The 25286-nt window shown below is 41.0% G+C and overlaps 4 protein-coding genes across 8 annotated transcripts in view; all 4 read left to right on the top strand.

Moving 5' to 3' along the window:
- shisa4 (shisa family member 4) overlaps positions 1 to 4748 on the top strand; it is a 9752-nt gene extending 5004 nt beyond the window's left edge. Inside the window, exons 3-5 of the mRNA XM_005740021.1 lie at positions 1873 to 2009; positions 2102 to 2293; positions 3111 to 4748. Coding sequence (XP_005740078.1) covers positions 1873 to 2009; positions 2102 to 2293; positions 3111 to 3151 — 370 coding nt within the window. The 3' untranslated portion in view covers positions 3152 to 4748. The remainder of the gene's footprint in view (positions 1 to 1872; positions 2010 to 2101; positions 2294 to 3110) is intronic.
- A 3231-nt stretch (positions 4749 to 7979) lies between these two features.
- lmod1b (leiomodin 1b (smooth muscle)) lies at positions 7980 to 13252 on the top strand. Of its 2 annotated transcripts, XM_005740020.1 has the most exons (4): positions 7980 to 8102; positions 8195 to 8470; positions 9784 to 11475; positions 11554 to 13252. In XM_005740020.1, exons 2-4 carry the CDS (start codon positions 8195 to 8197, stop codon positions 11578 to 11580), a joined length of 1995 nt encoding a protein of 664 aa, XP_005740077.1. In that variant the 5' UTR covers positions 7980 to 8102; the 3' UTR covers positions 11581 to 13252. The 2 variants fall into 2 exon arrangements, with proteins under 2 accessions (XP_005740077.1, XP_005740076.1); XM_005740019.1 differs by having other exon boundaries at positions 7980 to 8470.
- A 1459-nt stretch (positions 13253 to 14711) lies between these two features.
- On the top strand, positions 14712 to 20035 carry timm17a (translocase of inner mitochondrial membrane 17 homolog A (yeast)). The gene is made up of 6 exons (XM_005740018.1): positions 14712 to 14794; positions 16719 to 16818; positions 17099 to 17162; positions 17522 to 17650; positions 18357 to 18467; positions 19155 to 20035. Exons 1-6 carry the CDS (start codon positions 14769 to 14771, stop codon positions 19229 to 19231), a joined length of 507 nt encoding a protein of 168 aa, XP_005740075.1. The 5' UTR covers positions 14712 to 14768; the 3' UTR covers positions 19232 to 20035.
- A 1105-nt stretch (positions 20036 to 21140) lies between these two features.
- The window catches only part of LOC102214720 (ras-related protein Rap-1A), a 21186-nt gene continuing 17040 nt past the window's right edge, over positions 21141 to 25286 (top strand). For 2 of the 4 annotated variants that reach the window (XM_013912648.1, XM_013912650.1), the window contains exon 1: positions 23384 to 23652. The gene's annotated coding sequence lies outside the window, so the exon portion shown is untranslated. The other 2 variants (XM_005740016.2, XM_013912649.1) reach the window with 2 other exon arrangements.

Below are 25286 nucleotides of genomic sequence, written 5' to 3'. Positions count from 1 at the left end.
ATGTAGTGCCGACGTAGGACAGTTTTTCCAATTTCATTGTACTACTGTACTATGTATGACTGTGCAATGACAATAAAGAGTAATCTAATCTTATCTTATCTTATCTTAAAAGCTGAAACTGTATACTCATCCATCTTCTTAGATGCTTATCAAACTTAGGGTTATAGTGGGGGCTGAAGCTGATGGCTGCTGACATAGGGTGAAAGTCCATGTGCACCGTCACACGCTAATGAGTTAAATCTATGCTGTAGGTGCATCGTAACCACAAACTTCTCTGAAATCCCACTTTGTAACCTACGCTGTGAACCTCTCTGGAAATGTAACAGCCCACAGTGATTATGATTGGCCGGTTCTGTACTGTCGACTCCTCCTGTGCATTTCTGGCTAATTCTTCACTGCAGTTTTTCAACATGAATCGTCACATTGGTATAAGGAATAATAATCATAGCCACAATATAAGGATTCACAGATGTCAGGAAATTCCTGGAGGTAGATGGCTGAAACTATCAGAATGAAGTTGAAGAAATCTACGCAGAAGTGGAAAAACTTGAGGGAGAAATACTTTCAACTCTGGAGGGAACAAAAAACTGACCTCAGCCAAGAGAGGAAACCCAGGACGGTAAAAGAACCGTGACAGTTTATTTGTTTATGTCATGGCTGGCACCGCATATTAAACACTGTGACACAACCACAAGGTAATCAACACATAAAACACCACGCAAATGCACAAGGGCTGGACATGGCGTCGGCCACTTATGTGGATTACATCGTAGTGAGAGACAGACAGCCACACAGTCTCACATCCACATCTATAGGCCGATTTAAACCTACAAATTAACCTAACGTATCTTTGGACTCTGAGAACACACAGGAACCGTAGAGGAAGCGTCTACTTATACGCTCTCATGGCACTGTAAACAAAAGGATATTGAAAATGGATGTTAGCTGTAGATTCATAACTAAAGCCAAATGATAACACTTGTTAAAAATGGTAAAATGCAGGACACAATAATTGTAAAACATGTTTTCTGTGTGTTGCAGTGAAATAGAGTAAAGTCATTACACCTTAACTCTACTTAGTAACTTATTTGGAGCATTTAGCTTCCTCCCCTGGTTTTCAATCAGGAAGTAAAAAATGTAGTTTAGAAGAAAATTAACAAGTAGACCTTTGAGTTTGTTTTTCACACAAACCATTAACAGAGTCAAGAATGCTCAAGTAAAAGTCCTGCCACAAACACGAAATGACAAAGGGGTTAGACTTTGTTACAAATGTCACTGTGTCCCCTCTTGTTGTGTTATGTTGGGAACAGCTGGATGAGGTTTATGATCATGCACAGACTTGTGCACGGCCTGTTCTGTTGACTATAATATCTGGTCAGTGGTGGCTCATCTTTCTGTGAGTCTCCTGTAATGAGAGAAATCATTTAGCTGGGAAAAATACTGATGCTAGTCTAAGCATGTTTGTATCTGAGGCTGCAGCATGACAGTTTTTCTGCACAGCATTTTAAACCATCCGGCACTGTTCAGCACCCAGCAGATAACGTGTGGCTTATTGAGCCTGGTGGGAGATCAGATCAGTGGGCAGAGGAGGCTAAGATAAAATGGAGGGCTTTGTTGCTTCTCTGAGATCATGAGGTGGTGGAATCTGGTCGAGACAGAGAGGTGGAGAGTTTGAGGCATTTGCTGGGATGCGACGTCAGGGTCAGTCTTTGCTAAATCGAAAGCTTCACATCACAGCCACCTCGGCTTTAATTCCCTCCAGAGTGAGTCATAATTAGCAGCACAGAGGGGGGAGGAACAACATGAGGCTGAATGATCAAAGGAAGAAATGAATCCTTTTTAACTTACTTCCTCCACTCTTCTTCTCCTCAGCCCCACCACTTTAGCTGGAATTGCGTCTTCCATCCTCCTCTTTGTGGCCATCATTGCGACCATGGTCTGCTGCTTTATGTGTTCCTGCTGTTACCTTTACCAGAGAAGGCAGCAGAGGGGCAGGACACCTTATGATGGTGAGACCTCTCGTTGTCGTGTCGATGTCTATGCAGACGACCATGAAGTATGGATTTTCCTTCGTAACTGTGCGATCTTCTTCAACCCACAGCTCAGCAGATCCCCATGGCCAGCTACCCGGTTGAGCCCATGTACGATGCTTATGGTAAACCAATTTGCCCCTCAGAGTATCCACCCGTTGGTTACCCTATGGCGCCCCAGTATCCTGGCATGCCTCCACAGTACCCAATGATGCAGCCTGGACCGTACGTACCACGCCCCATGGATCCTGCATACAGCCAGGGTAAGACCTGCATAACTTCCCTCAGAGTGAGCTCACATGGCTGCAGGGTTTCCTGGTCATGTCAGTATATGTCAAATCACAATCAAGAACAAAAACTGCTTTTGCATGTAAAGCAAAAAATGATGTGCCAACATACTGTGTACGTGGTTCTTTGGGTGATCACCTGATAATGTTTTTTTAAATATTAGAGACTTTAGTGCAGTTCACCCCAGCATGTGTTGAATTTTGTTCTGTCCAATGGTTGGACATTGTCCTCTCTGATTAGGAACATTTCCTCCCTCAGAGGAGAACTGTATAGTCTCTTCACTAGTTTCACATTTGTAGCACCTCTCTTTGCTACTTTCACAACATTGTGTCATATTTTAATAGTGAGTCTTGCTAAATTTGAGGACTTTTCCCCTAATGCTCCCAACCGATTAAAACTTTCACTAATCCTTTGAACAGATTGGGACAATTTTCCAGCTGACTTGTGTTTAATCATGTTTTTTTATTCTCCAGCAACTGTTCCCATAAACTGTAAAATTTAGCATGGATGTTTTTCGTGCCCACAGTATGAATATTTATAACTTTGTTTTCATCAGCTTCATTAAATCACCAAATACATAAATGTCAGTGACATTTAAAACTCTCTCACTCTTACCCTGTCACTATTTTGGTTTCCCAGCCATGTGTATTCTGTGTAGTTGTAGTCTGTTTCATGAACATGCCTAGCTCTGAGCTAAAATACTGGTATAATCTGGGCAAAAACTTCTAGACTTACAGTGAAAGGCTGACTGTGTGTGTGCATGTGTGTCTTCTTTTTCTACTTGTTTTTCAGCCCCACCACCGTACTCTCCACCTCAGTATCCTGGTCACTGATGGGCTCCTCTTCATGCACACAGCGGGACACTACTGCAGCTGAGCAAAGGGACTGTTTCAAAAGAAGGCAGCAGCACTTTCTCCCACACACAGACACACACACACACACACACATGCACACACACGCAGATGCAGTTAAGCACACAGTCACACGCTAAAATAACCGCTACGGCTCGATTAGCAGTGGGTTGCCTGTGAAAGAAAACAGGAGGCACTTTAAGTTCTGTTTTAGTTGTTCATTTGCAGCGTCGTCCTACTTTTCCACAGTATTAATGTAAATCAAAGTCTGTCCTGCAACCTGACGCCTGACTCCTGGGCAGGCGTCACATGATCCTGAAAGCGAGGCGACTTCTGCGTCTTGGCGCTGTTTCACCAGCCTCGTGATCTGAAACACTCACCTCAGTGACAGGGTGTCGCCAAAAGAGAGTGCTTGTTACCTTCTAGAAAAGAATGCTGTCCCTCTTTATTTGGTAAAAGAAAAAAAAAAGTTATACCTCCTCCCCCTTGTTAAGTTTGAATAAATTGATAACTGCCTGTGGTTCCGTTCCAGGTAATCTCTGCCACTGATCCACTTTCTCCGGTTATCATAGCATCACGTGCTTCTTCTTTGTCTTTGATGTTTCTAACTAAGCAAAAAAAAATAAACTGGAAAAAAGGGATCCACGTTTGATTGCAAAAGTGATGTTTGGATCTAAGGCAGGTGGCTTTATAGATCTAAACGGTTCTCCCAGTTCTTTGTAAGATGCCCTTTGTCAACTGTTGGTTTGAACTTTGTCTCGTCTTTCTAATATCTGACACAAGTAATTACTTTGAAGTAGTTTATTAGTGGCACCCTTTTTTACGATCTCAACATCAGCATGCTTCCTGGTCAAAGATACCTGTCCGCTTCTGACTTTAAAATAAATTAGAAATTAGTCTTGATTAATTCCATAGTGACGGGTAGGGTGTTTCACAGTGAAATCCGTGTTAACGTCTATTCCTTCTAACATATCAGGACAGGGGAGTTGCAGGTCACGCTGTTTGATTAAAATAAAATATCCCGCCTTACAGTAACTAACCATGGGAAAAAAGAGATTAACTATTTAAATGAATATTTTGTAAATCTGTTCTTCAACTAAATATTTTATGATATTGTAACGAGTTATTTTAAAACCGTGTATTTTTATTGTACCATGAGATATGACGTTTGGCATCTTTCCATTTACTATTTATTACTATTTAAGTTACCTTTAACTGTGAATGGGTTCTCACCATCTGGACTAAGCTACGAAGCCAAAAACGACTACTGCTGAAAGATCTCCTCTCTTTAAAGGACTCGTTTGACATTTTGGAGAAGGTGTTTGCTTTCTTGTTGACGGGTGCACATTTAGTTTTTGTTTTTTTTGTTTTTTTTGTTTCTTTCCCGCCCCTTTATTGGCACATTTGATATATTGGCAAAATGTAGTTATTGTCTGTAATCCTCTGCTTAAAAACAAAAAAAAAATTCTGCATTGAATCAGCAAAAATGATGAAGTTGGCAGTAACATTTTCTGTAGTTGTATTAATTTTGTGCTGCATAAATACATGCAAAAATAATTAAACCTAAAAGACTTTTTAATAAAGACTTTTTGGCTTCCTTAACACAGGTGTTGCAGCTCATAATGGTGTTGCTCATCGTAACTGCTTCCTGGGTACGTCAGTTTATTTGAATAAACTTGTACACTGATTATGTTTTAAAAATGTGAAACAGTTGCCATCAAGCCGCAACAAAAAAAAAAGTAGTAAAAAGTACATTTATCTTGAAATTTCGAGGCCTTGTAGTTGCAGTAAACGGTTGAGCTGTTGGGAAATGCACTCATGTGGTACCCACCACACTCTGCTATCAGGTCAGTCCCTTTCTGCACATGTGTGGTTAATTATAGGAGAAGCAAGTGGCCGATAGCCTACCTCAGCATCAGACTAGAAGCAGGGTAAAGGTCTTGGTTTAAAAAAGAAACTTCCTACCGAAACTTTTAAAAAAATCTGAATGCTAGCACAGGGTGTTGCACAGAATAAACATGTTAATAAGTGTCAGGCACTGTTTCCAGGCCTTGAGATTCGATTCTGGGGGAGGTGAAGTCTGTTTTCCTCTGTCAGCGTGAATTTCTCCTGATCATAACCTCAACATGTTCCCATCCGTAACCCCAGCCAGTCGTCCTCTAGCCGTCCACCTGCCAGCTCCTGGCTCTAACAGCCTTCTCATCTGGCTTTAAGTCGGCAAGAAAGCAGACGGTGGATTTCCCAAAATGTCAAACTGTCCTTTTCAATTTCTCCTTGCAGGTTTGGGCTCCAGTGAGGTCAGGGCCCGTAACCTGTAATCTCCTTTAGCTTCGAGGGCATCCCTGATCCTTCTTTAAAAGGTTTGAATTGAAAAACACGATGCCTCCTAATAGGTGATCCCTGGATTGTCTTTTCAGGTGTAGTGTATTAAGCAGCTCAAACATAATGTTAATGCCTGAGAGCTAATATTACTGTCACAGCTAGTCTGCAGCATAAATTACTCACTCCGATGCCGACGTCCAAGTGTACAGATTTGTCGAGCCTTTGTAAAGCACAAGGAAGACGCTGGGATTTTCTTTGTAAAGATGCTTTCATAAGTAGTTTGATATAACATCAGTGATGTTTCTGTTCATTTGTGCTTCTAAACCAACCAACTCCATGAGTGTGTTTTAATGACTTACATCAGGTTCAGAGTCTAGGTATGGCTTCATGTCTGTCGTCATATGGATGGTATGACACTGTAAAATAAAGTGACTGGAAAATGTTTATTTCTTTTAACATAAAATTTAACTTTGGAATGTAACAAATTGCTGTCTGTGTTTCTTTCTGAGTTTAAAGAAAGAAGTGTGATTTTTATCTACAACACTGGCCACTAGATGTCTGCATTCACCCCCAAAACAGCTTAAATGTGGCATTTGAAGGTGTTTTATATATTAACAGGGAACTTACACACTGGATGAGTTCATACCAGCAATACAGTGTGATTCAAAATACAATCATAATTCTAAAAAACTTTATTTAATTGTTTTTTATCGTAACTTTATTAAAGTAACCCCCCTTTTTAAATTGTTTTTTTTTATATATGTACTTATTTTGCCTGTAAATATTTGCATGTAAATATTGGGAGGAAAGAAATGAGAAAACAATGTAGGATCACAGGATTACTCACTGGAGGCAGAAGTTACAGCTTTTTATACATGACATAAGTTATGTTAAGTAATAGTAATTTTTAAAAAGTCCCAATATTTCTACTCTTCACATGCTCTCTGGATTAAACAGTTTCATTATTGTCCATTCTGTTATTCATGGCTTTTAGTTTAAATAAATTCTTCTCCAAACAAAATTACTTTTTTTCACATAACTTTGTTTTTGAAGTTTTTAATACAATGCAAAACAAAATAAGCTGAAGTTAAGTAGACTTGGTCAAGACGACCTGCTGAGGTTCAAATTAAGCATCAGAATGAGGAAGAGAGGGGATTTAAGTAACCTTGAATGCGGCACGGTTGTTTGTCCCAGACGGGCTGGTATGAGTAGTTCAGAAAATGCTGACCAGCTGGGATTTTCCCACACAACCATCTCTACTGTTTACAGAGAGTGGTCCAAAAAAGAGAAAATATCCAGTGAGCAGCAGTTCTCTGGGGTGAGAGGAGAGTGACCAGACTACTTCAGGGTGACAGGAAGGCGACAGTAACTCAAATTTGTAGAATATTAGAAAAATGTGCCTTGATTTCTGTTGTGACATTCAGACGGTCGATCATAATTTGGTAAAAACATCATCAACAAATGGATCCACCCTGCCCTGCATCAGCAGTTCACCCTGGTCGTGGAATAATAGTGTTAGGGGTAATTTCTTGGCACATTTTGGACCCCTTTGTACCAACTTTGTGTCTTTTAAACACCACAGCTTACCCGAATATTGTTGCTGACCACATCTATCCCTTTATGATAACGGTGTACTTGTCTTCTGATGGCCACTTCCAGCAGGATAATGCGCCATGTGAAAAGTCTCTCATCTCAAACTGGTGTCTTGATCTTGACAGTGAGTCCATTGTACTCAAATGGCCTCCACAGTCACTAGATCTCAGTCCAATAGAGCACTCTCGGGATGTGGTGTAACAGAAGATTCATATCATGGATGTGCAACCAAGAGATCTGCAGCAGCTGTGTGATGTCTTCACGTCAATATGGACCAAAATCTTAGAGGCACGTTTCAAGCACCTTCTTGAATCAAAGCAGTTGTGCAGACAAAAGGAGGTCTGACCCCAGAATGAGCAAGGTGTGCCTAATGAAGTGTCTGTCGAGTGCACAATACCATAAAGTGTCTTTAAAAAGTAAAAAAGCTCAAATTAAGTATAGTAAATATACAGTGAAACACTAATGCAGTGTCACATCTTTGTATTAAATAATTAAATATATGTTTAATATATTATGGGAATATTTAGTATCATATATACAGTATGCATATTTTAAACATATATTCATTATATTTGTATTTATTTTTATCCCATACAATATTTTATTAACTATACACTGGCCTTTGTATTACAGCAACAAGTTATTGACTGTGTGACTACAATAGAGTAGCGATCCCCACTGGTTTAAAAGCGAGCTCTTATAAAACTTTTTTATTTGCGAGCGACTGTATAAACATCACTGAACTGGGCTCCAATATAAATACAGATTGTGTAATAGGAAGTCTGTGTAAGCCTGCTCTGGCATCTCTGTAAACTTCAGCCCTTCCCATTACCTTTAAAGGAGTGTGTACCCTGAACTAAATATGGACATGCACTTTCACAGGATTTCGAAGAATGTCCCAGCCTCACAGTCCACTTTGATGATGCGAACCTCTCACAGTTCGTCACTTGTAACCCTCGCTGCAAGACTCTGAGACCAGCCTCTTTGCACCAGGATTGATGCCTCTGGTGGCTTTTTGGTGAGTGGGACACGACACAACAGCAGGACATCAGCACATAGGAATAGTCAGCTTATAATTTGAATTTAAATCGAGGGATTTGCTTGAGCTAGATGTCCAGACGAAAGATGAAAGGCCTGACCTGTATAGGTCGCCAGGTCAGCGAGGACCCAGACCTGGACAACCTGCTGTCCACCCTCTCCCCCGAGGAAATAGAGGAGCTGAAGATGGACATGATGAAGGTGCCAGACATTAACCCCGAGGAGGGGCTCATCATTGCAGGGGAGAACCAACCTGCGCAGCCACCTATGAGCAACAATGTCTGGGATGCAACGACGAAACAGAGAGACACCAAAGGGAGGCTCAGCCAGAGGGAACCATCATTTGAGGTTTGTGAGGAAATATGCTTTGGCTTTGACTCATGAGTGTTTTATGATGAAGTATGATCCTCATCTCTCTCTTCATATGTTTATATTCGACTTCCCTTTGCCAGTTTTGCGCGATCGTGGCTCAAGAGTTGGCAGTTCGTTTTGTAACCGGAAGGTTGCCGGTTCGAGCCCTGGCTCGGACAGTCTCGGTCGTAGTGTCCTTGGGCAAGACGCTTTACCTACTGGTGTTGGCCAGAGGGGCCGATGGCGCAATATGGCAACCTCGCCTCTGTCAGTCTGCCCCAGGGCAGCTACAACTGTAGCTGCCTCCACCAGTGTGTGAATGTGAGAGTGAATGAATAGTGGAATTGTAAAGTGCTTTGAGGGCCCCGAAAAGCACTATTAAAAATGCAATCCATTATTATTATTCATTATTATTATAACCAGATTTAAAAGGAGCTATGAAATCAAACTGACTGATAGGCTACAGCATTGCATAATACCCACAGCCCCCTGGATAGCTTTCATGTCTATTTTTCATTTCACTTGAAGCAACTGGACCTCATGCACCCCGAGTCCCATCAGCTTAAAAATAGTAGTCCCCAGAGTTGACTCCTGTGCCAGGAAAAGCAGTGAGTCCCCATCTATGACCCGCCTACATCCACTCCTTACCCTTAATTGTCATCTGCCAAACAAGCAAAGCACAAACATCTTCTCCAAGAGGCATTTGTGTAATTTATTGGAGATGCTACACAAATTTATTGCCATTAGTATTAGCATGATTTCAATCAGTTTGTGTGCTTAGAAGAGAGACACTTAAGTGGTTGGAGCAGCGGCTCTGCGGAGCTTCTTAATCCCGGCCTGGTGGAATTTCTTGGTTGATTGCTCCTACGCTCACTGCCTTTTAAGGATGCATCTGCCAGGGCCACGGCCTCACGAAGCAAAACAGATGGAGGCTCACAAATCAAACACTTAGCGAGCTCCTCACTGCAAATGTATCCCTGTGCTAAAAAAAATGGATAGTGTCCGTTTGCTGACTGTAAACACACATGCCCTATTGTGAGACGCTGTTGTACAATAAAAGACAGCACATCTGCACGATCAGATGTCTTATCATACTTTACATGTCATGCAATATTTGCTGTAATTCTGTGATACTACTTTTTCTGTGCTCTGTAGCTAATAAATTGAGACTCTGCTGTGATTTATTGTGCTTAGAGCGCTGCATCATTTGACATGCTGCTTTTCACAGACGTTAAATGACCCATGTAATTTTTTGTTTTGTCATACTGATGAGGAAAAATTTCCTTATCACACTCCTCATCTTCCTGCAGGGAGAGCCGAAGAAAGAGAGCCGGAAGCAGGAGTACCTGAGGAAGATGGGTCTCAGCCAGGAGGGAAATGACGATATGAAAGTGGGAATGCAAAGACAAGCTAGTGTCTCAAATGAAAGAGATATCAAGGCGGAGGACAGAAACAGCAAAGGTCCTGAAAGTTCAAAAGAAGACGGGAGGAAGTCGGGAGGAAGTCGAAACAGGAAGCTGGATAGCAGAGAGAGCGACACGAAAGAGGAGGCCCGTGACAAAGAGAAATATGAGGACAACAGGCTGAGAGACAGAAGAGAAAACAGAGTGAGCACAGGCAGCAAAACACAAGACGTGATCTCAAAGTTACAGGAGAAAAGGGATGAGAGCAAAGAGAAAGAAAGGAGGGAAGACTGCAGGAGACGAGATGACAGCAAAACCAAAGACATTATCTCAAAGCTACGAGAAAAAAGCGAGAAAGATGTGGGCAAGGAAAAGGAAAGAAAAACGGAGAGTATCAAGACACAGGGGCTTGTCTCTAAAATGGTGAAGCAGAGCAAGGCATCGGAGAGCCAGCTTCAAGAGTGTAAACCAGAAGAGAAGAAGGCTAAAGCAGAGGAGAAGAAATCTGAATACAAAAACAAACCTGATGTCAAACTCGAACGACAACCTTCTGAGAAAGACGAGGTGAAACGTGACAAGATGGAGAAAAGAACAGACAGAGAAGAGTTGGTTAACCACAGTGACCACGTGAAAGAGAAGTTTAATGCTGAGCGGAAACCAGAGGAGAAGGTGCAAAGAGAGGACGGTAAGGTTAAGAAAGCTGAGGATAGTGGGAAACTTGCTAACTGTGCTTCTAAAAACAGCCCTAACAGCAAGGTGAAGGAGGCAGAGGAGGAAGACGAAGACTCGAGCATGTTTGATGAGCTCATGCAGCAGGTGCGAAGCAACAACCCCTCCCTCACTGAGCTCAACGTCAACAACTCAGAGGTCATCAAGACGAAAACGCTCATCGAGTTTGCAGAAGCTTTGCACAACAACACCCACGTCAAGACGTTCGCTCTCGCTAACTGCCGTGCGGACGACCATGTCGCTTATGCCATTGCCGGCACGATCCGCAGCAACAAGACTATCACCAGCATTAACCTCGACTCCAACCATCTCACCGGGAAGGGCATCCTGTCTCTCATCCAGGCGTTGCAGCACAACTCCACGCTGACCGAGCTGCGCTTTCAGAACCAGCGGCACATCTGCGGAGGGAAAACCGAGATGGAGATGGTCAAGATCCTGAAAGACAACACCACCTTGCTCAAGCTGGGCTACCACTTTGAGTTAGCAGGACCAAGAATGACCACGACAAACATACTGAGTCGCAACATGGACAGGCAGAGGCAGAAGCGCCTGCAGGAGCAGAAGCAGGCCCAGGCCAATGGAGAGAAGAAGGGAACACTTGAGGTGCCCAAGAGCGGAGGTGGAGGATCTCTGAGGAGTTCTCCCAAAGCTTCGCCTAAACCTTCACCCATCCCTTCACCTGTGCCTTCGCCAAAGCTCACTCCAAGAAAAGGAGCTGGAGGTCCGGCTCCACCTCCGCCTCCTCCTGGGGGTGGACCACCACCTCCTCCACCTCCTATGCTGGATGCAAACCGCCCAGGTGGTACGAAGAACTCAAGGGACCAACTGCTTGCCTCTATCAGAGGAACCAATAAGAAACAGCTGAAGAAGGTACATCAGAAGGGTTGACAAAGAGGTTAGCTCACCGATGCTGTGTTTGGATTCACTAACGTTTTATTTTTCTCACAGGTGCCGGTGCCAAAGTGGCTGCAGTGATATTTCCTGCTGGAATATAAAGTGAAGAAGAAGAAGAGCAAGGGAGGGAGAACAGACATCTCACCAGAGGGTTTCTAGGGGATAACCTTTATAAATTCCCCTGGCCGGTTAAAGTGCAGTGGGGCAGATGAAGACAGTGAAACATGAGACGTTTGGAAGAACAGCCATCACTATGAGTTCTCCCAACAACACTGGACCAAAAAGACTCTGTGGAGAATGAGTGATGAAGGCCTCTCTGCAGAGAGTGCCATGGGTTTGAGGCTGTTTGTCTTCCATTCATACTGACGCTTGGCTGGTTATTTGCACTAGATAATATGAGGCCGATCATATAACATGTTGGCTTGTATATGCATCTGAATGTGAGTGTGTGGGAGAGTGTGTGATGAGCTTAACAAGAGATTCAAACAACTCTATAAAACTCTAATATTCAACAGTATGTAATTGAGATTAATTTGAAAAGTTATTTATTTGTGGAGAGGGAATCCACCCTATCAGCTGTAAATCTGTAAATCAAACTGGGAATATCAGGGAATTAACAAACATGGCGGCCTGACTTAAGAAAATCTGGGTGGGTGGAGAAAACAAAAAGGTCAAGGTGGTCTTTGATTGTGTGTCTCAAATCTCAAGACATCTCAGGCAGGTTTCGAAAGCAGCCCATTGTCCCAGGAGTCCTGGGACATAACGAATGAGTCTTAGCATGGAAATAATTACATCATGCATTTTATCAGGAAGTGCAGGGAGATAAGTTTCAGCATCTGATGTTGCGTTTTGTGCAGAATCATTCTAGCCTGGGTTTTACATCAAAATGTCAGAAACGCCATTAAATCAACACTACTGTTGGTTAATGTGCTATTTAAAAGTGAATATCAGTTCTAAAGGAAATTTAATGTGATTAGCAAAAACCTGAGTGTTGTAATGAAGCACATACATTATTACATGTTTTTCTTACAGAGCCTGTATGTTTTCAATAAAAGATTCTGCTATGTTTGCAAGTTTAATGTTACCCGTCTGATAGAAGTGATTGGAATCTGTTATTATATTATAATTTTAGCTACAATAAATGAAATTATGTATATGATAATCTTGTTAATTCTCTATATATGTGCATATGATTATATTTGTACAAGTAAAGATGTGCTCAGACGTTTACATCACTGATCATGGGCATGTTTCAGGCTTTTAATGATTTCTTTTAACTGTTCTTTATCCATGATGCAATGACTGTACAGCACACAGCTTTAATTACTTTGAAAAACAAGAACTTGAAAGGCTCACCTCTAATCTTTCAAATATAACTCTTGTCAGTGTAGCACAATTGGTCAATCTTGGCCTTGTCTGACCATAAAACATTTCTCCAGAAGGCATTTGGTTTGTCCATGGGGTCAGCAGGGAAGTTTAGTTGTGCTTTAAGGTGTTGATTTTGGAGCAGGGACCCTCTCAGACAATTGTGATGGCATGCTTAGAAATGGTTCCATGAAATGTTCCCAACTTGTATAAATCTACAATTCTCCTCAACTTCATTGAGTTCTTTGGACTTCTGGAATTCAGTGGTTGCTGTCTAACAAATGCTTTTTATGGAGACAAAGAGGATCTACCAATTGTAATCTCTCGTGATCATTAACAAGAAGCAAATAGGCCTCGGCCTTGTCGAATTAAAAGACAATTTAAAACCTTCAGCAGTGCTTATTGAAAGGTTCAAGTCTGTGTCTGTTTTCAGTCTGTGTGTATAATTGTGACCCTGTGTGGATAGGAAAAAATCCAAAAGAAATGCAAACCCAATTCTTGCATTTTAAAGTAAATAAATATGTATGCTGTACAATCCTTCCACCCTGGAAAAGAAGCAGCTCAAAGAAACCCTTATGAGCCCCAAATGATCATCACATTCATCCCTATGATGAGTGTATGGAAGCTTCTGACCACAGCTGTATATACATTCAAAAATGCAATGGCTTGTACTCGCAGCAGGATTTTATGACATCACTATGACTTTTGTGGCTAGTTGGGGTCCCATGACTTACTTAGACTAAGGTGGAAACTTGCGGTGTCCGTATGCCGAAAAATACCTTTCCAGGAAAGCAGGAGGCCTCTCGTGTCTCGTACTTTAACTACTGAAATAAACATGGATTCACATTTTTTAAATTTATGTATCTGCATTTCTTGATGGATTAATTTTAAAAACCGCACGGCAGAACCTTTACCAGACACAAAACATTATATCAACTAGTGAATGTTTTCGTAGCATGTATATCTGTGCTTCTGCAGTGGACCATGAAGAACTTTTCTTCTATCTGTTGCTCTTTACATAATGTGTTTAAAGCTACGTGGAAACATTGGGAGCTGTCTAGTGTCCACCCACCAGCTGGAAAGGTAGCCGCCATCCAGAGAAAAAAGAGAGCAGCAGCAGCAGCAGGCCAGTTTATCTCTCTGCAGCCTTGCCTCAGTCTCTGCATCCACAAAATGCCTATATTTGGTCATTTCTCAATGAGGGCTTGCTCTGTAAGTCATTCCTTTCTTGTTCCTAATAATGGGCAGTGAGCCAGCCTTCTGTATTTTAGCTGTAGCTGCTACTCTGACCAATAGTCTCAGAAGGAAGAAAAAGAGGGGAAGGAATGAAATGTTGAGATTACTGGTTTTCAGTGCCATCAGAAGGCCTCTAAGTACATTGCATTGCTATTACTAAGAAAACACTAGGAGCACAGCAGAGTGTGATTATTTTGCTATGAAGAGTTCTATTTGTGTTGCAGAAATGTGAAAAAAAAAGTTTATTAAGGGGTGTTCTTTTGTTTTTCTACCTGCTTCTTAACCTTTGTCACTGTAAATAAGACTTTATGTGATCAGTGTGACATTGCTTCTGTTGATAGAAATGTCAAAACTCTCTTATACCTGTCTGGCTGTCCTTTAATTTGCTTCATGTTATGTGAATTAGCAAACACTCAAGTATAATACAAGTCTATAGTGCTTGAACAGTTCTACTTTTTCACTTTACACTATTCATTACAAGATCTTTTTTTTTGTATATCTGTGGATAGGTTTAAGAAATAGGCTGTAATAAACTCTCAGGACAGCAGCCTGAAGCTCATCCTTCGTCCCTGCATGCTCTGTTCCTTTAAGAAATGACGTTGTCTCTATAGTGTCGTTACGTCAGGTGTTCGATAATCGTTACGTCAGGCGGAACAGCAAAGAACAAAATGGAGGAGTATGCCAGAGAGCCGTGGTGAGTCCTAAAATTAAAATTAATCAGTTTCCCGCACCGTTTCAGCGTGTACTGCAGTGGGCTGCGTTTTGAATACATGCCATGTTAGTTGTGTTTAATGTTTTTATTTTATATCACGTGACACGACCGAAACACCTCGAAACCGGCCGGCTAGCTGCCGTTAGCAGAAATGCTAACTTCGCATACACAAGTGAAGGTAGTTTGAGCGAGCACTGCGTCGGGACGGCTAAGTCACGTTGTGACCTTGTCGGTTTTATTGCCACATGTCATTGCTTTAAATTTACTGACCCCACAAACCGGTGCTTAAAAAAGGAATATAACATCTATTGTAACCGCATACTGGTAGCCATTCGGGAAAAGTTGGAGTAGTTATTTTAGTATTATTTTGCTTTGGCGCACAAGTAAGCTAGCTGGATTAGCTACTTGTGCGCTATCTAGACTGCAGCCTGATGGCTTCAGCTAGCTTGAGACATGTCCTGTTCAAATAGTTTATGAACTTTTAACAGCGTCACTGAGGATTTAAAATAAATGTTTTTACAAATACATACATTTTTTCTCGGTGGCTGTCCTCGTGTATGCTTATTTTGGTTTAGGTTTAAGTTATAAGAACCGTGAACTAAATAAACTTCTTAAAAGTTCAAAAAGGTTGGCCTGGTTCGCTGTTTTTCTCCCACTTGTGTTTTTAAGTATTTTGGCCAGCTTTTAATAACAATTTAAGATCGCATACTAATGGTCAGAAACACGAGACACAAGGTTACTGTCCTTCAATATCACTGCAAAATGTTCGTTTCGTGATTTAAGATGTAGTGCATCTGTTTACGTAAACGAATGGCTATGAGTAAATAGAAGATCCAGTTTTACATACATTATTTAAAACTGTTACATTTTCCTGATTTTGACCAGAAGTCATATTACATTGTATGCAACCATGTAAACCCTTTCTAATAAAGTCGTATGTGAGAAGTAAACGTGCAGTCTGTTTGTTTAAATTTGAGATGCGGTCATGTGAAGTATAATCCTCACTGCCCAAACAAACAAAATCTTGTAATGCTGTAATACTTCATGTTTTACGCTGGTTCAGAGGTGGTTATTAACATAGGACACAGAGAGTGACCCTGTGAGTTTGTGTGCGTTCACGCGTACGTGTGTTTTTCTTCGTCTGCCTCCATTTCACCCTATCCCTAGCATCGTTTTCTGTCACACCAACCCTCTGCATGTCCTCCTCCACTACATTGCCCCTCTCTGAGGGCTTCTGCTCATGTCTGGCAGGTCCATATTTTTTGTCAAATATATACACACTAACCGTCCACAGCACACGTTCAGACCATCTCAGCCTTGCCTCTCAAACTTAGTTTCTGTTTAAACTGAGCTTTCGCTATGATACCCATTTCTAATCTCGTCCATTCTCTCTTAGTTCACTGCCAGTGGAAATCTTAACATCTTCAGCTCAGCCTCCTGTCTTTTTGTTAGTGCCATTGTCTGCTCATCATACATCTCAGCAGGTCTCACTACTATTCTTTTGTAAACCTTCCCTTTCACTCTTGCTTCTGTCATAAATCAGCGCTGACACTAGTCTCCATCACCACCACCCTGCTGAATCTCTTCTTCACTTCTCTTGTGCACTGTCGGTTGCTTTTGGATGTATTTAAACTCCTCTGACTACTCTTCACAGCTTCCCTGTTACATCGGTCTCCTTCTCAAAGGCCAAGTCTGTGTGTGTGTATAGTTAGATTTTAGAGTTTTCAGATGACCTATATCTTATTGTCATATTACCAGTAATAAACTAGTTCTTCTTCCTTTACCTTTGGATTAATTTAGACTTACAGGGAACATTAAGAGATTGTTATGAACATGCAATGAGAGATCTCAAATGTCATGACATTATTAACTTAAACAAACTAAAATGTCTGTGTTTTGCTTTTAGCCCCTGGAGGATTGTGGATGACTGTGGGGGAGCTTTCACCATGGGAGCTATTGGAGGAGGAATATTTCAGGCAGTGAAAGGCTTCAGAAATGCACCCTCGGTAAGTTCAAGGACTGTTTTCTGGCCTCAGTCAAAGCTGACATTCAAGGTACTGTCCTTGGGGTCAGTGTCACACTCAAAGACACTTGATGATAAAGCAGTGTTTCTGTTCCTGTAAACAGGAAATTTTCTTTTTAATCCAACCTGAATTTCAAAGACCCACAATTTTTTCAACTTATGTTATTAGTCATAATCTGAAAATTCTGAATCTTTGGTCTCAGAAATCTTGACCTGACAGTGAATTTCCACTGATGCATGTTTTTTGTCTCTCTTTTTTGTAGGGGATGAGCCACAGAATGAGGGGTAGCTTAACTGCTATCAAGACCAGAGCCCCACAGCTCGGGGGTAAGAACAATTGCTGAACTGTTTCAAAGGTCATTTCTCTTCCTTTGTAAAGAACATGGGCTGTAGTCAGCAGCATGTTGTACATCGTCTGCAGTTCCGATGGATGGTGACAAGTTAATCTTAGGAAATATTTCAGCTTCATACAAGTAATTATCGTTTAATTAAATAAGCTGCTATTGGAGCCTGAAGGCAAAATCTGTGTGCAGAATTATTAATACTTTATTTGCTGTTGAAGTGTGTTAGTGGTAGAAGTCACTTATGTAAATATGTGACGCGGGTGATTGCTTGACAAAGTGACAAGCGTATCTTCAATGATAACTTCTTCAGCTGATGCAAATCTTTTCTTTGGCGTGTTGCAGGTAGCTTCGCAGTATGGGGAGGCCTCTTCTCCATGATTGACTGTGGTTTAGTAAAAGTGCGAGGGAAGGAGGATCCATGGAACTCAATAACAAGTGGGGCCATGACAGGAGCTATTCTTGCTGCAAGAAGTGAGTAGTCAATAGAAAACTTGCATACCTCATACAAACAGCAAATGTGCTTTCACATGCATGTCCACATTTATTACAACCCCTCCTGAGTGTGAAATTTTCAGGCTTTTTTCTTCAGTGGCTTCTTGTGGGAGTTTCTTAAAAAAGAAACTGCAAACCTGCAACAGCTGGTCCAGTAAACCCAGTTTTCAGACTTTCCTGCAATCAGTATGAGGAAATGGAGTTGTTGATTCTTGTAACTGGTCTGCATGTTTTCATTTTTGTCTACTTCTATTTATAGATTAGTTTTTGCATCACTTTCTGGTCATTTTGCTTACTTTACTGGAGCAGAAAAACTTGAAGCTTATTTGTACAGGGACTGTGGGGTCCTCATATAATTCTGAACAACTTTAACAAAAGATTGAATAGACAGAAGTGGTTTACACATTTGCCCGACAAGCAAAAGATTCCCAGTTCCAGTGGAGTTGCGTCAGGAATGGTGAGCAGCCGAAAGTAGTTTGAAAACACTTGTGCTATATACCTTTCGTTGAAATGGATTATAATAAGTTGTATCCAAAAATAGTGGAATAAAACTGATACAAAAATTGATGGTGGGAACATTTTCTAATAAACAGTACCATCTCAGTCTTGTTGAATATACCTTTTAAGTGCAGAAATGAATGTTTTATGTGATTTTAGTCAATTAATGCCCTTGGTTTGTCCATAGATGGACCGGTAGCCATGTTTGGCTCTGCCGCCATGGGGGGTATCCTGCTGGCATTGATAGAGGGCGCTGGAATCCTGCTTACTAGGTTTGCCTCTTCACAGCTTCCAACTGGTGAGTAATACTTTGGTGATTTTTTTTATAAATTCAGTGAAAGAGACTGAAGAGTGTTTTATGTAACGAGCACCCATTGTGATAAATTACTGTACATAAAAGTCTACCTAACCACCAGAAGCCATCAGGCGTGAAAGAATACTTAGATGAAAGATGACATGACTGCGGCAAAGAAAAAAACACTGAATGTACTGCGACTTCACCTCTTGTTGCCCAGCACCTGATATGTTTATCTTTGTTGACTGTACTTTAGGAGTGTTAGTCAACCCCCAGCTTGCTCACATGCTTTGCCGAAAACAGTATTCAGTCACCACACAGTAGCATGGATTATAAACATCAGGTCTAATATGTGTGATAAATCTCATCTGATTCTTCTGCAAATTTTCTAAATTTTACTGCTTGTGTTTGAATTGTGGGACAAAAATTATTAAATTATAAAATTTATTCTGAAACAGTGTTTATCAGTGATGATACTACAGTTATGGCAAAATGCGAATATTTGAAGATTGAGTCAGCTTTCTGAAGAAACTGACTATTTTAATTTGTGACTGTTTTTAAATAATTGGGAAAAAACACTCAGTCGTCATATGTCATTGAGGACCTTTGGGAAGTCTTTTTGATTCATCAGTTTGCTCTTTTAGACTTTTGGCACCGATCTCACTCTGCGTTTTATTTTTTCCTCCTTAGGACCTCAGTTTGCAGAGGAACCTGCCCCTGCTCCCATGCCCACCTCTCCCTTTGGAGACTACAGACAATATCAGTGAGAGGAAGTCCTCACCTCTTTATCCTCTAGGCCTTTTGTGAATTCCTTGCTGAAGTTAAAAAGAAGAAATGGCGGTGCAGAGTACCACACATCAAACAGTAGAAAGTGCACCCAACTTTATGGACTGTCGGAGAAGTGAACGACAAAACACGTCACCATTTTCCTTCTTTCAGGAGCCATGTACACATCTGCCTTTTGCCATTGTCAGGCTTGTCGTGTGCATCTGTTTCACCTAGCTGTGGTAAAATACAGACAGCTGAGAGTTGTTGTGAGGATGAGATGTGCTTTTCTATTTTGTTTACATACAGTATAAACTGCATGTATCTTGATAGAGAATCTGAGATGTTGAATCTATCAAAAATATGTCACACATGGAACATAATTAATTATATGTACATACAGTAAAGCTTTCACTTATGTTAATCTATATTTGCCTTTTTTGTCACGCTTGGGTTGGCCAGCAACACTTGGTTGGCCTTTTTTTAAATTTTTTATTATTTGACTTTATTCAGAGTTATGAAGGCAAGCATCTTACCACAGACACACAGATGCCATTCCTGGAATATTTTAGTTTGTTTTACAGTGATTTATTTATTTTCCAATGGTAAGGAGTTGTGTCAGATTGTTCTATTTTATGTGATGGTGGTTTTTACATTCAGCACAAGTGAGAAAAAGACTGCTAATGACAAACTGAGGCAGACATTTAATATTAAATGGAGAACTCAAGCAAGGGATTGATGTATTCTGTATTAAATCTGTATGACAGATTGTACTCTGGTACATTAAAGAAATAAGTTGTAAAGTATGTCTTTTGGAGCTTTATGAATACATTTATGGACTGTAGATTACAAGCTAGAGCAGGATTTTGCTTCTCCACTAGAGGGAACTCCTTGCAAAACAAAACAAACAAAACCCCCCCACTTTTGCCCTCTTTGCCTGCCCAGCTTGGTGCAGCTGACTCTTTAAAGATGTATTTACAAAGGACACATAAGGAAGCATTTTCCTCTCACATTCTTGCATGTGCGTGTCACGCACCAGTTATCTCTTCTAGAGCCAGTGCTGCAAATTTACAGGTGGACACCGGATGAGAAACTGGACATTAAAGGGGACAATTATGCAGCTCGCACGGCAAGTGGGCTGTTTGATTTTTAGAACTGTACTCGTGGCAAAGTTTCAGACTTTACTTCTGAAGCTGATAAAATCCCAGAACAATAAATAAAGATAGGGAAAGCAACAGCAGCTTCCCTTAAAAATATGTAATTATAAATGGTCAGGAAATTGTGTAAAATACCCATCATGAGCAACCTTCCCAACCATAATGTTTAGTTTTGGGAAGCCAAAACACATTTTTAACACAGTGACACACAAAGCATGCTTAATCAGTCCCAAAACTTGTTGGTGATTAGTTTACTGTTAATTTGTTGTGTCAGCTGTCAGCTCTACTTTGGCTCAATCTTTAAAGGGAGTAGGTCATTTTTATATTAACTGCTTTCAAGGACCTTTTCCCCCTATAAAGTCATCAATAATCATTAAAGTCTTATAATTGATGGCTGGTAAAGTTTTAAGAATCAGCTTTGACTGCTTTTCAATTAAAATAAAATTTAAGTGTCTTCGTGGGGCTCTTGAGACTTGATTTAGACTTTATCTCACACAATTTATAATCTTAGTGAAAAGAAATTATTTTGTACACAAACTTTGTTTTTTATGTTTTGTTTTTTACATTTGTTTGCATTTTTCACATAACTCACAACCAGAAAGTGCTTGACTTTGAGCACTGCTTAATTGTACAACAAAGGTTATTTGCTATAAAACAGTTATAATGCATGAATCTAGGTTACGTGAGTGTGTTAGTACTTAGCGTTACTGTGCAGTCCGTTATCATGCAAATGACGCGGGGCGCGCGGCCGATGTGTCATGCCCTTTTAAGAAAAATGAGAATCAGCGGGGAGTGACGTCTGCTGCGCGCACGGGCCCGAGGCAAACTGACACTTGCGGAGCGGCGAGGAGACAGCGAGCAAGATACGGTAAGTGCAGAAAGCCAAACTTTACTACGTGCTGAATGCGGTCGAATAATAAGTCATTTGCACGGGACTACGTAGCGCCGACGCTTTCGTGGCCATTAGCGAATTCATCATCACACGCCGTGTGTGTCTGTGTGTGTATGCGTGTGTGTTTTTTCGCCGAATAAAGGAGAGGAATTGCCCGCAAGTACATACCGGAGTGTGCACTCCCATTTTAGTCAAGGCCAGACGGAAGGGCAGGTAACGTTAGCTGTGGCTTTCCCGAGAAAATACACTGCAGTGTGGCTTGATTTAGTGCTTGCCACGTCTTGTTTGGTCGGGAATAGTAAGGTAGGGTTGTTTGAGGCGGGCTTCTGACAGGGTGGTTGTGTTTTGATAGTGCGCAGAGGTCGGGAATGTGTCGGCTAGTTAGCTCGCTTGCTAACGAGCCGCAGCTAGCGGTTTGTGAAGTGTCGGCGGCCCGCAGCAGGCAGTTAAAGCTAGCTAGTTAGCGGCATTTTGCTAACAAGCTTGATAACGGGACTTAGGCTAGTTGCTGGTTTGAAACTAGACTGCTTGCGGACACATGCCGGCCTCACTCGCGTGGATTATAGATTATGCCATTTTAAGGGTTTATCTGTAAGCGGGCTTATGATTTGACCAGAATTTGATTAATGTTGCTGGAGCTCATGTTGTAATAATCACACATCGACAGTGTTGTGCTGTGTGGTTTAGTCCGAGCCACAGATTGCAGGGACTTGGCATGACCTGAAGTGATAAGCATATGCCGCTGCCTTAAGCAAATTAGGTAGATTCACAGTGAGATAACCAAAGAGCTCAAATTACTTTCTCTTGTCTGACTCCAAGCTTCGTGACAGCCTATCGCATATTATTTCTGCTTCAGGGGGAGAGATGTGAAGCAGGAAAGGTGTGTGCCCCATCCTTGAAACTGTAAACACACAGCAGGTCACTTTCCCAGTTAATCGGCCCTTTTTACAAAGAGGCGCACTGCCTCAAGGGTACTTTATTTCACTTTTTCTTTGTTGAAATTACACATTTCCCTGAACCTGACTTTAAAGATGCCATCTATGCCAATAACCCCTACTCTCCCTCTTAGTAAGCAAGCCAGCCTGCTGTCAGGATTCTTGAACAGGAACAGAGACTGGAAGAGGTTATTTTAGTAGGTAGCTACTCCTTTTCCATCCTATCAGCATGAAGCCTTTTTGCGCTTAGGAAAGAGGATGTGGTTACAGGTCAGGGCCCCAGTAACACAGATGCATTCAGCTGACAAGGCTTGTCAGTTACGGGTCTTTGTCATAATTAAGTCACAGAGTTTGTGTGCCTGGCTGCAGTTTTGCTCTGACTCATGGGGGCATTTAAGGTTGTAGTTAGGAGATAAGAAAAAAAAAAAGAGAGTTGTATAACTTGATTATTGGATTATTGGGTTATTTTATGTTAGTTCATGTTTTTGTAAGAGAAGAGTGATCGGTGAGTGCAGCTAAAAACTCTTTGACACCTGTCTTTATTTCTTGAATGAAGTTAGTTTAATTGATAACACAAAACAATTTCTTCAGAAAGTATTTTACTCTAGTTACCTGTGAAAACATGGAATTCCCCTTTATTGTAACTGGTGGTAAGCGTTTATTTTACAAGCTTGTAAATTCCTAATTTCCTAGTGAGGTTTGTAATTTGGCAGTAATTACAGGAAATTACAGACAAGTTTAAGTTGATACACTTCAAATTAATTAGTTACAATTAATTGCCAAGCTACTTGTACAGCAGGACTTGAAAATCTGTTACAGGTGAAATTTCATGTAAAGACAAACTTAGACCCAACTAAACTAAGATCAAAGGAATGTTTGTAGATATTTTTTTGTCAGCAGCCTCTAAAGTTAGTACTTTTTTTTTCTTTTTCTTATGTGTAGTGAACTGCGGTTTTTAGTTGAGGTAACACACTAGCAAGCACTTTTCAACACATAAAAACACCTATTAGCAGCAACTGTTGGAGCAACTGTTATCTCACCCTAAACCACATGTAGATCTTTTTTTTTGACAGCGTAGCTCATCAACATGTAGTTTGTCAAGCAAGCGAAAACCCACAACAGTTGGTATTGTGCTGCTAGCGTAACCAGCGGATGTGTGCATGTTCACCATCCGCACTGGGTGGAGGATACGGAGGGCAGCTGTCAGTCATCCCATCCTGCTGAGTCAGTTTGTGTGACAGCTTCGTTGCTGTTGGATTAATCTCAGTAGACCAGGAAATTGTGGATCCTGGGAGGTTGTACTTTAGCTGAACAGCCTCCTGTTCACTAAATTAAGTTTTGCAGTTTATCCAGACTTGCATTCGCTGCATGCTCTTGCTACCGGCGCCACCTAATCCAATTCCCAGCCTTAGATGGATACATACCTTTGGCTGTAGAGGGTGAGTGATGCAGTGATGTCATAGAGGAGCATGTTTTCTGTGGCATGTGGCCTTCTCCCGCTCCTTATTTGCTGGGGTTACTACGAAAGCAGATTAACAGCAGTGGTGTGTTTGTTTTCTTGGGAATGACAGTGTGTAGTTGAGGGCAGTGGAAAGAGACTGGTTTGGTTTTAAAAGCTGATGTCCTTAAATGGCCCTGTGTGTATGTTTGCGGGTATTGTGACTGTGTTTGCAGGCTTGTGCTGTGTGTCGTTTCCCTGATATCATGCAGGCAAGGTGTCAGAACGAGAGTATTCTTTTCACTCACTTTGGTACCTTTTTGCAGAACAGGCTGCAGGTAGCTGCAAGTTCAAGGAAAACTCAAAAAGAAACAAAAATTGTGTTGCTGGCAAATTAAACATGAAGCAGAGTTTCTTTGAGCTGTAATCAATATGTTCATTTGGTGTGTGAAAGATGGCACCAAGTCCAGTGATTCTAGCATCAATTAAGACACTCTGAGCTAAGAAATTTGGTCTGTTTCTCAATACTTTATTAGTAGCAGTATTTACTTCTTTTTTTTTTTAGTGTTTTTTTGCTCTTCATTTGTATTTGAGCTTCCGCGTTAGTTCACCAGCACTTTGACTCATTGTTTTCATACATAGACTGCCATATGAAAATTTGGGAAAGCAATCAGATATAAGATTTAAGACCTTTTTATATTTATTTTGGCATAAGTGCAACAAAAGGACAACTACTGATGGTGCACGTGCATAAGTAGCAACACAACTGTAAAATTATTAAATAAAAAAAATGCTTTACTTTACACTAAGATTATTGATATGGTATTGACAGGCTGTGTTCATCAATGTCACGGGTAAAAGCTGTGTTTCAGCTTGTTTGTTTGTGCATGCATGGATGGTTGTGAAGCTCCTGCCTGAAGGTAGGAACTGAAACAAAAAAATATATCAGTGCTGCCAACAGTGCTAATTGGTGAGAAAGTGCCGGCTGGGTGACTGTCACCTATGTTTAGCAGCTGCAGTAGTTTGTCTGGTACTGTTTTCACTGTGAGAATCTCTGTGCGCGAGTCATAATGCTAAAGAAATGTGCTCCCAGTGACAGGTCATGTAGGGGGAACTACCACCAAAACGGTTTTAGGTTCTTTGCCTGGTGTTCAGGACAGGATTTGTCAGTGTGACAGTATCACAACTGTACAAGAAATAGCCACAAAACTTTACAGGTGTGTACACGGTTTTCCCCTGGCTAGAAAAATGAGGTGTCTTTTATTTGTGGCCATTATTTCAAGATAGAGTAAATTGAAATGTTGAAAAATAATTTTTATCAGTATGGCATTGAATAATGGAGAAAACCTTTTGATGGGACACTGCAATATTGTATACGAGGGGGAAATCCCTGGTCTGACTAAGATCAAAATGAAGGTTAGGTTTGACGGTTATGGTTTGACCTATATAATATTTAGTAAGAGAGGCCCATGAGGTTGCATTTCGTTCTCAGCTGCATGCCTCTGTTCTGTATTATTTTTATTAATTTGAAATTATGTAAAATAATTTTTTTAGAAGTTGGGTGTGGTGTCAGTACTTATTGGCAGTTCAGTTACTTTTATTTCCAACACATGATGGCCTGTGACTTTTTTTTTT

The sequence above is a fragment of the Pundamilia nyererei genome, unplaced genomic scaffold (assembly GCF_000239375.1).
Source record: "Pundamilia nyererei isolate P.nyererei 1_Seehausen unplaced genomic scaffold, PunNye1.0 scaffold00096, whole genome shotgun sequence".
Lineage (NCBI taxonomy): Eukaryota > Metazoa > Chordata > Actinopteri > Cichliformes > Cichlidae > Pundamilia > Pundamilia nyererei.
Note: the sequence above shows the minus strand (reverse complement) of the source record. Positions and strands in the feature narration are given on the sequence as shown.